Genomic DNA, 15,182 nt, shown 5'->3' on the forward strand with positions numbered 1-15,182 from the left:
TTTCCTCCATAAGCATACAAGCTTACTTTATTTTGAATATGATTTCTGAACATCAACAACAATAAAGACCCATAAAATCCTGGCTTTTTAAAAAAAATACAACTGTAACAGTGGGATTTAAGCATCACCATCTTTTGTATGGGTATGCAACCATTTCGGAATACAGATGAAATGATCCAGTTTAGTGTAACACCTAGCTAGAATATAGTAAATCAAGACTTTTCATAATCAGCAGTTGATATGAACTGTTCTTCAATTAAATAAATCACTGTCAATACATACAATGACCTTCAGGAAGTAACCATTCACTCTGCAAAGTATTTCACTCATCAACAATGACAGCTGTGTTAGTTTCTTAAATTCACATAATAATAATAATAATAATAATAATAATAAAATAATAATAATAATAATAATAATAATAATAATAATAATAAATTTATTCTTATATCCCGCCCCATCTCCCCGAGGGGACTCGGGGCGGCTCACAACAATAATAAAAACAGTGACAAATTACACATTGTAAAATCAAACATGAAAAGCAGTTATACAATCAATACATACATCACATGTTAAAAACAAGGAGATAAAACAGTTCTAGGCCGAAATAGAGGGCTTCTGTAGCTTCGTGGCAGAAGTATTCAGCAAGATATCAATAACCATGGCAGAACACTCTCTAATTAAATTAAATGGGCAGACAAATCAACCCCCAAAAATTAGTCGTCGAAGGCCCTCTGGAAAAGCCTGGTTTTAAGGCTTTTTCGAAAGGCAAGGAGGGTGGGGGCCTGTCTAATCTCCCTCGGGAGTGAGTTCCAGAGGCGGGGGGCCACAGCGGAGAAGGCCCTCTCTCTCGTCCCCACCAGCCGCAACTGCGAAGGTGGTGGGAGCGAGAGGAGGGCCTCCCCCGAAGAGCGAAGAGATCGTGCAGGTTCATAGGGGGAGATGCGGTCTCTAAGGTAGGTGGGTCCCAAACCGTTTAGGGCTTTGTAGGTGATAACCTGCACCTTGAATTGGGCCCGGAAAACAAATGGCAGCCAGTGGAGCTCCTTAAACAGAGGCGTAGAACGCGCCCTGTAGTTTGCTCCTGTTAGAAGCCTGGCTGCCGAGCGCTGAACTAATTGCAATTTCCGGGCCGTCTTCAAAGGCAGCCCCACGTAGAGCGCATTGCAATAGTCCAGTCTAGAGGTAACTAAGGCGTGGACCACCGTAGTCAGATCAGACTTCTCGAGGTATGGTCGCAGCTGGCGCACAAGTTTTAGTTGTGCAAAGGCCCTCCCGGCCACGGCCGACACCTGAGCCTCAAGCGTCAGCCCCGAATCCAGGAGGACCCCCAAGCTGCGGACCTGCGCCTTCAGGGGGAGTGCAACCCCGTCAAGCACAGGTTGCCATCCAATACCCCGATCGGACTTTCGACTGACCTGGAGGACCTCTGTCTTGTCAGGATTGAGCTTCAGCTTGTTTGCCCTCATCCAGGCCAATACAGCGGCCAGACACTGGTCAAGTATCCGAGGGGCTTCCTTGGATTTTGGTGGAAAAGAGTAGTAGAGTTGGGTGTCATCCGTGTAGAGATGGCACCGAACTCCAAAACCCCGAATGACCTCGCCCAGCGGTTTCATGTAGATATTGAAAAGCATGGGGGACAGAATAGAACCTTGCGGGACCCCACAGGTCAATGGCCAGGGGTCCGAGCAAGTGTCCCCCAGCTTGAACTATTATTGGTCATACTTAATCTATCTATATATATAAAAGAGTGATGGCATCACGGCAATTCACAAAACAACAAAAGTACAGGCCCCCCAACCTCAAAATTTGACAACACAACCCATCATCCACGCCTCAAGGTTGATACAACAAAAAGAAAAGAAAAATAAAGTCCTAATTAGAGGGAGAGCAATAATTTTTTTTATCCAATTGCTGCCAGTTTAGAGGGCTAATCTCTGCCCACTTGGTTGCCTAGCAACCAAGGGACAGCCAGGTTTCAGTTAGGGGACAGGCAGATTTAGGCCTCACTTAGGCCTCTTCCACAGATTATCTAATTTGCACTGGATTATATGGCAGTGTAGACTCAAGGCCCTTCAACACAGCTATATAACCCATTTATAATCTTATATTATCTGCTTTGCACTGGATTATCTTGACTCCACACTACCATATAAGCCACTTCAGTGTGCATTTTATACAGCTGTGAAGAAGAGGCCTCATATAATCCAGTTCTAAACAGATAATATAAGATTATCAATATACAGTAGAGTCTCACTTATCCAACGTAAACAGGCCGGCAGGATAAGTGAATATGTTGGATAATAAGAAGGGATTCAGGAAAAGCCAATTAAACATCAAATTAGGTAATCGTTATACAAATTAAGCACCAAAACATCATATTATACAACAAATTTGACAGAAAAAGTTGTTCCATGCGCAGTAATGCTATGTAGTATTTACAGTAGAGTCTCACTTATCCAACACTCGCTTATCCAATGTTCTGGATTATCCAATGCATTTTTGTAGTCAATGCTTTCAATATACCGTGATATTTTGGTGCTAAATTCATAAATACAGTAATTACTATATAGCATTACTGTGTACTGAACTACTTTTTCTGACAAATTTGTTGTCTAACATGATGTTTTGGTGCTTAATTTGTAAAATCATAACTTAATTTGATGTTTAATAGGGTTATCCTTAATTCCTCATTATCCAACATATTCGCTTATCCAACGTTCTGCCGGCCCGTTTATGTTGGATACGTGAGACTCTACTGTACTGTATTTACAAATTTACCACTAAAATATCACAATGAATTGAAAACACTGACTACAAAAACATTGATTATGAAAAGGCAGACTTCGTTGGATAATCCAGAACATTGTATAAGCGAATGTTGGATAAGTGAGATTCTTCTTTAATATGAAATAATTACTGGGATAGAATAATGCAGAACAATATAATCTCTAAAACCAGGACAGTAAATAAGGGGAATTCCACACAGGAAACAATCAGGGCCAGCTAACACCTCCCAACAAAGTATTCCCATCATCAAAGTCTGGAAAATCCTCTGTTTTCTCAGGGCCACAGACAGTAGAAGCACATAAAATATCACAAACAACACCACTCTGAAAACAAGGGAATTCCAGACAGGAAACAATCAGGGCCAGCTAACACCTCCCAACAAAAAATTCACTCAGGGAGGAAACAGCCAGGCTTTAAAGCTGCAAGGCCATTACATCCTAATCATTTTTCCTAATTGCAGCATTCATACTTGCCTCCAACAGACAAAAAAACCAATCAGAAATAGTGTATATTCACAACCTTTAGGAAATAATATCCCCTGATGGCGCAGCGTGTTAAAGTGCTGAGCTGCTGAACTTCTGGACCGAAAGGCCACAGGTTTGAATTGGGGGAGCGGAGAGAGCCCCCACTGTTAGCCCCAGCTTCTGCCAACCCAGAAGTTCAAAAACATGCAAATGTGAGTGCATCAATAGGTACTGCTCCGGCGGGAAGGTAACGCCGCTCCATGCAGTCATCCCACATGACATTGGAGGAGTCTACGGACAACGCCGGCTCTTCGGCTTAGAAAGGGAGATGAGCACCAACCTCCAGAGTAAGACACGACTGGACTTAATGTCTGGGGAAAACCTTTACCCTTTACCTTAACTACCACCAATTCCTCAATACTTTATTTCCCATACCACCAGACATCGCCACAGCAACGCGTGGCCGGGCACAGCTAGTATATATATAAAAGAGTGATGGCATCAGGGCAGCGGACAAAACAACAAAACTACAGGCCCCCCCCAACCTCGAAATTTGACAACACAACCCATCATTCACGGCTCTAGGTTGATACAACAAAAAGAAAAGAAAAATAAAGTCCTAATTACAGGGAGAGGAATAATAGTTTTTATCCAATTGCTGCCAGTTTGAAGGCTAAGCTCCACCCACTTAGTCTCCTAGCAACCTACTCAGCCCAGGGGACAGGCACAGTTAGGCCTCACTTAGGCCTCTTCCACAGATTATCAGATTTGAACCGGATTATATGGCAGTGTAGACTCAAGGCCCTTCCACACAGCTATATAACCCATTTAGAATCTTATATTATCTGCTTTGAACTGGATTATTTTGACTCCACACTGCCATATAATCCACTTCAGTGTGCATACTAAACATAAAGACTACCATACAACAGACATTCAATACCACCACTACCTCAACAATTTCTCACCAACACCACCAGACAACGCCACAGCAACGCGTGGCTGTGCACAGCTAGTTTGATATAAATAAGAAAAAAAGAAAAAGATGCCTTAAATATTGCTGTACACCTGGGATACTAGGTATTTTATGACTTCATGAATGTAAGGGAGAGAAGGTTAACCATAGGGATCTGACTTGATCTAAACAGAAGCAGAAAGAGCAAACATGTAAGAGCACATATTAGCTTCTACCATATAAAGTTTGAAATTTTAATTTTTAATCTTGCACTGATGACTACAAGATTTAATGCCTCATGTGGTTCCACTTGTCAAACACATACATAGAGAGTGTGTATTAGAATAAAACAGGTCCCATCTTTATAGGTTACAAAAAGCATGGGCAGGCACAAGATCATATTCACACATCGGTTTATCTATTTGCCAGCCAATAGAGGCCAACTCATGGGATGACAGATAATAAGGAAAACCCACATGCACCCAAGATGGGACTGACCCTGTTGCCTGCATCGCTAAGGGCCCTTAAGGGAAACTTTGTGATGTTATGGACATTTTGTAGAAAATGTTGTTTTATATTAAGGTAATTTGGACTACAACTCTGGAGACTAGGGTTCAACTCAACCATGGTTGCCCACTGAATTACCTTGGGCAAATCATGCTCTCTGTCTCAAAAGAAGGGATACCCTCACCCCACTGTGATAGGGGCACCAGGGCAACAGCCAGCAGCCAGGCTACTCACAAGAACATCCATGAAATGCCACATAACACCAGTGCTGCAGCATCTGCATTGGCTTCCAACTGATTACCGTGGTCTATATAAAATGCTAGTCCTGACTTTTAAAACTCTTTACGGCCAGGGCCCATCGTATCTTAGGGACCGTCTCTCCTTCTCCCATCATCGGAGGTCGCAACGACCATCCCAACGAGACTTACTCTATGTACCGGGTCCTAGAGAAGTGCACTTGGAAAGGACCAGGCGCAGAGCTTTTTCTGTTTCTGCCCCTGCCTTATGGAATGCCTTGCCGCCCTATATGAGAGCCATGCGTGAGTTGGGGCCTTTTACCATAGCACTCAAGACATGGCTCTTTACTAGAGCTTTTAATCTATTTTAATATTTTTTAAATCAATATTTGTATGTATGTATTTTTATCCTTTACAATTTTATCTTGTAAATCACCTAGAGCATCGTGGATGGAGGGCGATTAATAAGTAATTAAATGATGATGATGATGATGATGATGATGATGATGATGATGATGATGATGATGAAATGAACTGAAGGCACACCACCACCACTACCACAACATTTACTTTTGTATGAGGTAATAGAGGTAATCAAGTAAAGAGTTGGTGGGAGAGGGTGAGCAAATATCATGCTAAGAATAACTAACAACTAGTGAAATGTTTGCAGGGATTTATATAAGAATGCTAGTTGACAGTTGCTCTGGCAGTTGGCAGTGGATAAACTGATTTGGAGTAAGGATTATGGTTAAGTGAGTCAGACATATTTAGGAATTGATGAGTTGGTTTAAGAGTATGAGTTAATTGTTTTTGTAGAAAAGTGTATATGTGAAAGTGGAATATTTGTTTTTACATATATTAAATTATTAATCTGTTTTGTTTGTTTGACTACAGCTAACGAAGTGCAGGCATATCCTGAGTTACAAACATCTGACTTACAAATGACTCATGGTTAAGAACGGAGGTGGGACAACAAAAAGTAAGAGGAAATCTACCCCTAGAAAGGAAAATTCACTCTTGGAGGAGGCATTATGGGGAAAATGTGTCTCCAATGAAGCCTTATCACCAAGCCTTATTTCTACAACAATCCAATTATTTCAAAATTCAATTCTCACAGAGACAGAAAGTGAGATAAAATCTTCTGACCAGGGGCACAGACAGCAAAACAAACACCACAGGGGTGCTAATCCTTCCCTATGCTACCCAAAACTCCCTCCCTCCCTCTCTCCCCCCGCCCCTTCTCTCTATCTATATATATATGGGGAGGCTGGAGTTACACTTAAAAATGTATTGTTCCAATTTACAAACAAATTCAACTTAAGAACAAATCTATCTTGTTTGTATCTTGAGGACTGCTGTATAGCTATAGCATTGTGTAGTGTATAGCAAATGTATTGTATAGCATGCACCTTTGGTCTCTGGGAACATGGGATGAGTTCAGACATTATATCAATATGATAGAAGCAGGGGATAAAGTGTGTTGGTAAGGAATTTTGTGGACACGTAGTAGGTCCCCATTGTTAGTGGCCATAGCAGTGGAATAGGTGGTGGTCCTTTATATTAATAGCAGAGGAGGGGACAAGGATAAGCCATGACCACACCTGGTGGTATTAATGAGATTGTGAAAGTCTTCACATAGGGTGACAGTGGTGATTTATGTAGCACTTTACATAAGATTGTAGAACTGATAAAATAAGCATCTCACAGTGCCTCCCCCATGGCAATCCCGATAAGCACATAGATTACATATTTTTTTCCCAATTGGATATTAGTTCCATGATAAAACCGTACAAGGTTTTGGTAAATGTATGTTTATGAGTTGCAATAAAGTGAGGGGGCAAAGCCCCTGAGATGACTGGTGGAGTGTGCATTGGGAACTAGCCTGTAAAGCCCAGTGATGGACATAAGCCTGTGTCTTGGCTTCTCAGGCCCCACTTACCTACCAACCAGATTTCATCTGATTGGTAGGTTTGCTTGGAATTCCCCAAGCCTTTAAAATTGCATGGATATTTGGGAAGTGGAAATCTCCAGTACTAAATCTCCAGTAGATGTAGCCTACCTGCTCTGCCCACCCATAATCTACAACTGGTACCACACACACACACACACACACAGTTGAGGAATGCTATTTTCATGAATATTCCCTTCAACAATAAAACAGATGTTCAGTTTTGAAATTCTTAAATATTCATCCCAGGTGCAGTCATTCAAATATTGAAAATTCTTCTTTTATGGCCCCAAGATCACATAAACATCTCCTGAAAAAAGTTGCATACTAATATGGAAGTTGCATGGAACACAGCAGATGCATGATATGTTAAGTATAATGCATCATAATAATTTTTTAAAGGAACATGAATCTCCTGTTAACACACTGGGACTGTTTTTGAGCTATAATGTCCCATTATAGCAAGAGCATTATAAGGGCAAGATGTGGATGTTAATGAAGTGCTTGCCTCAGATATTACTGAGCAACCAGCCTTCAAACTCTGGCAGTTTTAACTTTTTAGAGTCATTCTGTTTTCCACCACAGTCATTTAAAACTATTCTTTACAAAATGAATTTTGGCTGCAGGCTGTAGAATTTGACAGCAATAGCAGTCTTTGGGAGGATGAGGCTGGCATGTTCTCCAATAATGAGTCTGCTGGGAACCTAGAATCCATATTTTTCACCTCTCACTCACCTGCAACTCCAAAGGAAAATCTTCTTTCCTGTACCATACCCAAAGCAATCAAATGATTACTGAATGAGATACATCACACGCACAAGCACACAGAGAGAATATCTGTGTGCTTGGATTACAGACTAACAAGAAACAGAGATGGCTCCAAATTGTATAGGGTCATAGGAGTGGATCAAACCAAATCCTTCCAATCCACTAACCCACTCACTTTGGTAGCAGGAGATTTGCTTGCTGACTGCCCATGCCTATAAGGAATCTTTCGACCTCAGCAATGTTTTGAGCAGACTAGAGTCAACAAACTAACACACATAGCTATCATTTTGAATCAATATATATAGAATTATTGCATTGGGACATAGCAAATATAGTAGATGTCTAACAATACATAACACCAACTACTAGCTAATACAACACTCAGTATCCTGAGAAGATTGCAAGACACACAAGCTATCATGAAAGCATGTACAGAGAGATTTAGGAGTAACAGACTACATCTCGAGACAGTGGGCGCAGTCAAGAAAAGAAGGTGGAAAACTAACAGAATTAGTTAACTAACAACTTCATAATAGGACTGAGCTAATGAAATTATCTGGCTAGAATCCCATAATTTTTTTTGGGGGGGGGGGGAATCTTACACAGTTTCAAAATACACTTGGTTAGGAGGAGAGGAATTATAATTGTATTTTGACCAACGACAGAAAGGTACATCACTCTGCCCTAAAGATGGCCTTCCCTGTCAGTGTGATTTTATGTCCAAAGAGCTGGGGGCAGTCACTCACATCCTATAATTTAAATCAGTTCTGACACCCCCAGTGGTGGCAGTTAATGGAGTCACCTTCCTCATTTCTCAAGGATTTAGTTAGATTTGAGATATATCTCAATTTTTGAGTCAAACAATATTAATGTGGTTCCTATAAAACATCCTATAAAACAGATGTAAACTTATGTGCTGGAAGGGAGTCACAACCAAGTTTAATAAAATAAAATAATCCTATATTTAATACATATTCAAGTTGATTCCTGAGTAATAGAAAAGCACAATAGCAGGCAGGCACTATAATATTATTATGATGGTTTTATTATACTCCCAACGCACTTGCTGTTAGAACTAAAAGAGCTTACCTGCACATTTTGTTCTTGTTGTGAGTGGAGGCCCAGGAGGTCCGGTTCCTCCTTCTCCGGGGCGAGTAAGAAGCACTCTGATCTCATATTCCACATCTGGATCCAGATGCCATAACTTGTAATTGGGTGAATCAACAATGTGGGTTTCTGCCCAGTTCCCATTGGTTGTACGATATTCCACCTCTTTCAGGATAATAGGCCCATCGCCAATGATAGAGTTGGCATTTGGTTTGATCCACAGATATGTGGCTCCAACTGCTAGAAGTTCAGGGGGTGCAATAGGAGTAGGAGGTTCTGCAAACAAGAATAAAAAGGAGATTTATTATTTCTAGTTTCTTTTGTTGTATAGAGTTATTTTTCAAAAGTAGCAAGCCATTTTCAAATGGTTTCAAATAGACTATTATCCACGAGGCAACTCTTTAAACATTTATTCAAACTTTTTACCCATTAGCACCTGAATTAATAATGTTTTATTTAAAAAGAGTTCTTAAAAACATTTTTAAAAAAATGTTTAATGCACTCTGTTTCATTCTCCTTTTTTTCTTCCTCAGAGATGGGGCAAACGTAGCTCTTCAAATGTTGCAAGTTTAGTGATTCCTCACCATCAACTGTGCTGCAGTGGTTAATGGCAGCTTTAGTTCCGTAACTATTGAAGTTTGTTTGTTTAAGAGGGTATGATCAGAAATTGTTCTGATCAATAATTTTGGTGTAATTGTATCTGTGTAAGTGGCAGTGGTGTGACCCTTGTGCCGGCAGGACTACTGACCAACAGGTCGGTAGTTCAAATCTGGGGAGAGTGGGTGAGCTCTCTCTGTCAACTCTAGCTCCCCATGCGGGGACATGAGAGAAGCCTCCCATAAAGATGGTAAAACATCAAATACCCAAGTGTCCCCTGGGCAACGTTATTGCGGGTGACCAATTCTCTCACACAGGAGTGGCTTGCACTTTACAAGTCGCTTCTGACATGAAAAAAGTGGTGTGATAGCAACAGAAGTTTTTAAAAGTGAAATTGTTGTAGGCGCAGCAAAGCATGGGAGAGCACTGCCAGTTGTCTTCATTTCCATCCACATAGAAGGCAATAGGCTCCTGAGCAGCTTATTTTCACAAGTGGATGAAAAGCATTTGAAAATCCTAATTGAGATTCAGTAGTAACTCTCTCTCTCTCAATCTGGCTTTTGCTCCCCTGAAAACCTAGCCAATTGACCCAGCAGCATCTACATCATGACCACACATTATTATTATTATATGTTATTTATAAATGTGTATGTATATATTTATTATTATGTGTACACACACACACACACAAAATATTTATTATTTTTAATAATTGGAGGGGCAGGGAATAGGCTCAGGCTTCTTGTGTGATAGAAGGATTTCACACACACAGAAGCTACAAGAAAAATGCAGGAGTCAAAAAGATGAACAACAAACAGCTTTCAGGGGATCAAGGGAGTCAGGATATCCCTTCACTTCATTAAACCACACATATATTTAAACAAACTTTTTCACAACCCCCCTCCCCACCAAATGTACATGCTCCCTAACTTCCCTAACTGAATTAAAAAATAAAGGGACTGAAAGATATAAAACTAAGAAAATGTAATTAAATTGCCAAAGGAAAATAATTGAGTCAAAATGCAATCAAAAGGGGCGACAGCACTCAGAGCTAGCAGCACACAATCTCTCTCCCCTCAAAAGCCAGGATGCCACAGGAAAATGGAGGCACTCGCCCCAATATTTATAGACCACCTTGGCTAAAAGACAGGTGAGTGGCTTTCTTCTTCTGATTGGCTCAGGCAGCTGGGCTCACAGGGAAAGCAGTATGCATGTGTGGCTGCTGCTCCTCTCTCCAGATGTAGCAAAAAGATATAAATAAATTAAAAAAACAGCAATTTTCAGCTGTCGGGTGTTTTGTTGTGTCCAAAGAAAAATATGGCTGTACTGTCCATGCTGTTACGGGCGATCCAGAGTCCTAAAATGCCAAATCATCCAGAGCCCATTTTTAAAAAACGGAACAGTGAACAGCCCTAGACTGAAAGCTGATTTCTGTGGAGAAACTTTTCTTTGCAGAAAACAATGAAGGAAAAGCAGAGTAAGTTGTGCGTGAAACCACCACCTTTCCTTCCTCAACAAATTGAAAAATTTTCTGTGATCAATGGGAATTGGTGTCACAGTAGCATGTGGCAATGGAATTGAGCAAGGGCATTTGTATCTTATGCTTAGCATTATTATACAGCAAAACCTATTTTATGTTATCTATGCTCCCCTATTCAATCACCTATAATCAGTTACAGAATATTAATCTGTGAATCTAACAAATTATTCATATATACATGATGAAATAGTGCTGGTATAGGATGTGAGTGTTATGCAACATTGTGATGACTCATGGGCCTTGTAGTCCTGTTCCTAGTACTATTGTGGCAGATGAAGAGGAAAACATGGGGTTTTCGCCTGTTCAGCAAGAGCCGGAGTCTCTTCACCTGCAGGATGTTGATGTTTGCCCTCAAGAATTCAGCCAAACAGGCCTTGGGCAGTACTCCCCACTGTTTCCCAGAAAAGAATCTTATTCCAGAGAAAGGGGAGCCAGAGAGGCCCAATGGAGGAGTTTATGCTTAGCTGCCAAACATCAAGCTGATTAGGCCTGCTTCCCTTGGGAAATTCTAAGGAGTCACACATCTGGACAGAGTTGGGTTTCGCTTCTCGTTCTCTAGGGAAAGAGTTCTGTTGGCGGGAAAACGAGACCCAATATAGGTGTTTGGTGCGAGGGTTTCTTTGCGGAGTCAATTGATCAGCTTGAGGAGAGAGATCGTGTGTGGACTTCGTAATCCCAGTTCCTTGCTTCCCAGATCAAGCTTCAAGCCTTGCCCTGTCTCACGGTTTTACCACGGACTCTGTTTCATGCTTCATGTTAGCCTCGTCTTCAGTCACGGATCTAGCCAAGAATCAAGTTTATATCCAGCCTTGTTGTCAAGCTTCATTGGACTTTAAAGACTCTGTTATTTCCCCACACTATTGCTTGGCAAAGTGTGTGTTTCGGTCAAGTGGATTAAAACTTTGAACTCTAATATCTTATATTGGACAATACATTTCTGGACTATAATTGACCTCATCTGAAAGGTCTGCTTCTGAACTATATTCTTCACTTGTTTTTATTGATTTTATATATTTCTTTAATAAAGATATTAGATAGAGACTGGCCTCTGTGTAAGGTTATTGGTGCTCTGCAGCCAGGGTCCTGACAAACATGATATTGAATGACATATCCCAGCATTCCTCATCACAGTCTATGCTACTTAGAACTACCTGGGTTCAAGACCAACAACATCTGGGTGGCTGCATGATTCCCTTCCATAGAATAATGTAATTTGAGTGACCAAGCAGTAGTAGTAGTATGTTATCGAAACAGAAACAGCATATTTTGGGATTTCACACACTGAAGGTATCTTATGATTGCATGATAAAGTCAATCCAAAGTTTACTCAGCCAAGAGTAATCACTGTTATAGAATATGTTTGATGTACATTTATCTCAAATCCTACTGTATTTTATATGGTTAACACTATGAGACACACCACATATAGCATGCTCATTTATATATGTTCCAGAAAACCCAAATATCTATCACTAGGGCTACTGTAACATGATTACAAAATAGGTTGCAATATTGGAATCATGCTGAGACACAGTAACCTTACTGGATTACAGTGACCCAAACAAAACTGGTGTACAACTCTAGTAACATTGATTTCACTTTCATTTCTGCTTGCATAATAGCATTAGATATTGGGTCTTTCAGAACAGGGTGACAACACATCTGTTGTCACAGCATGCTAGCCTCAGGTTTTCTTCATATCTCCATGTTTGGAGACTGCCAATCCCAATAGCAGAGTCTCCTCTAACCATGGAAGCTCTCCATATAACCAGGATTTTTCAGGTTTATAGATCACATACCCTCACAAATAATGGAAGCTCTTTCCAGTTCAGAAGACTGATGGTGGTAGTGCTTATGTATGGGGGCAGAAAAGTCTACTTGATTCATAATTATGGGGGCTAGGGTTATAATAGGAGTAAAACAGCAGTTGTAAGAGAAGAGCATAGCCTTACTCTACTTTGTCATGGAAATATTCTGCATATGACTGTCTGAACAAAGGAATTTATTATAAATATTTTCACTCTGATTAGATGTGACATTTTCTTCAATCAGCACAGTTGTCATTTAAAATGCCTGAGATCAGGCAACTCTCTTTGAATGATTTATGCTTGCTTTACATTTGATGACCAAAGAAATAATAGCAAAGGCATATAGAAGTTCATTGTGCAAGGAGGGAATGGAGATAGGAAGCATATATTAACTAAGAATCTCTAGAGAACACGACTATAATAAGTATGCTAAGTAAGCTATATTATATTCAGATAATTAGTCCAGAAAAAAGAGAGTGCTGTTTACATAAGGTTACACTCTCCTATGCCTATACACAAAGATAATGAATATAAATAATTGAGACACAGAAAATGATAATGAGGGTTCAGTGTTTTCTAAATGAGTAACCAGGAGGTAGTGATGCCAATTTTAATGTCTCTGTGGAATCTTACTATAGGAGATAGTCTCTTACTCAAGCCAATGATAACTAAAACAGAAGTAGAGTAGGAACCATGTTGAACTACATGAGGATGAAGCAAAAGAATGTGTTTGCTCCCTTTCCACAGTTTTTGCCCTAATTATGTTGAAATAATTAGGCAGATGACAAGGAAGAAGCAAGGTAGAATTGGTATGGTCTCTCAAGAATCATCTAGTTCAATCCTTCACCAATATAGGAATCCACATGTAAAGCAAGGAACCATTCAACTCTATAAACGCCTCCATGAACCATCTCCCCAAACCATTCTATTGTTGAAGAGCTAATAGAATGATGAAGTTATTTCTAGTATTTATTCAGTGCTCCTTTCTTTTTATTGGGGGCTTTTACCATCTGAGAATTTCTGGCTTTTGAGGTTCTAGATTTGTGTATGAGTCTTCACATTGTCTGTTGACTTACAGTAACCTTGTGAATGTCATAAGTGGAGTTTTTTGTAGGTAAGCAATATTCAGAGGTGGTTTTGTCACTTGCTTCCTCTGGAATATAGCCAAACTAAAACTGAAAATCTGCCCTTTTGTAGATGTAAGAAGCCTTCTGAGATATAGAGGACAGGTTGACAATAGAATGTGGCAGAGACCGGGTCAAATTCACAGGTGACATGGAAAGAATGGAGTAAAATAGTTTTGATGGAAAAAAAGTTTTGCTCTGAAGTGACAGACATATATGACTTCTAGATTAATTTTTAAATCATTTTATGCATGCTAAAAGTGCATGAAGTGCATAAAGTGCAAGAAATTATACATCTGTTTTTATTTACAAATGATGGCTTCAAGTAGATGAAAACATATGAAAGAAGTAGCAAATTTGTAACAAATGGCATTTCAAGCTAAAGTAAGTACAAACATCAAAGGAAATATTTCAACAGTTTCTTAGGAGCACGTCTCATCATTATTAACATGAGGAGTATATCTATTCTTTGTTTTTAAAATTTCAACTTCTGGTAACAGCACTAGATATGTGTTGGTAGTCTAGTCATATATTTCCATCTTTCACAGTGTCTGGATTTAACATGGTTCCATGGCGCTAGAGGAGGTGGAAAATATTCAGATAAAATTCTTAATACTTTTATGTCGGAATAAAAAGAAAAATCTCAGGAAAAAACTTCTGATAAATGGTGACTAGAATCTAATTAAAAATGACTTGATTGCATTGTTTTTTTTTCTTTCAGGAGCAACTTGGGAAAACGAAAGTCGCTTCTGGCGTGAGAAGGTGTAAAGGGATCTAAGTCTTGTACATTTGCATGGAATCACTACCCATTTCTGTTTGTCCCATTCGTATGGCCTCATTTCCATCCACCACTTCTGAAAACAGGCACCTATACAAATGAGCTTTTCTGTCCAAGGTCCAAAAAAAATGAAGATTTTTGGACCTTGGGTGGCAAAGAACCAGGGCCTACCAGCTAGAGCTTATATCCAAGCAGACCCGGTGCCTGGAGCTCAGCTGTAGATCCTGCCTGCCAGGCCTATGAACACTGAGCACCCAGCACTTGACTGTAGGCCCTGCAAATGAGCCTACAAACATTGAGCGCTTGGCTGGCCTATGAGCATTGGGTGCTCAGTGCTCAACTATAGACCCTGAGAGCCAGGCCTACGAGTGTCGAAGGTTCAGAGCTTGACTGTTGGTCCTGCGATCCGGGCCTATGACCACCAAGCTCTGCCTGCCGGGCCTACAAGCATCAAGTGCTCAGCTGTAGGCCCTGTCTGCTGACCAAATGGTTACTGTTCCCCCTTTTTTCATTTTGCTGCTCTTTCTATTCCGGACGTGGTTGTACCATTCTGTTCCATC

General features: G+C 40.3%; 1 protein-coding gene across 23 annotated transcripts in view; it reads right to left on the bottom strand.

The window, feature by feature from the left end:
• The window catches only part of ptprt (protein tyrosine phosphatase receptor type T), an 845,816-nt gene that overhangs the window by 425,680 nt on the left and 404,954 nt on the right, over positions 1–15,182 (bottom strand). For all 23 annotated transcript variants that reach the window (XM_062979724.1, XM_062979726.1, XM_062979725.1 and 20 more), the window contains exon 7: positions 8,758–9,051. In XM_062979724.1, coding sequence (XP_062835794.1) covers positions 8,758–9,051 — 294 coding nt within the window. The remainder of the gene's footprint in view (positions 1–8,757; positions 9,052–15,182) is intronic.

This window comes from Anolis carolinensis, chromosome 4 (assembly GCF_035594765.1).
Source record: "Anolis carolinensis isolate JA03-04 chromosome 4, rAnoCar3.1.pri, whole genome shotgun sequence".
NCBI lineage: Eukaryota > Metazoa > Chordata > Lepidosauria > Squamata > Dactyloidae > Anolis > Anolis carolinensis.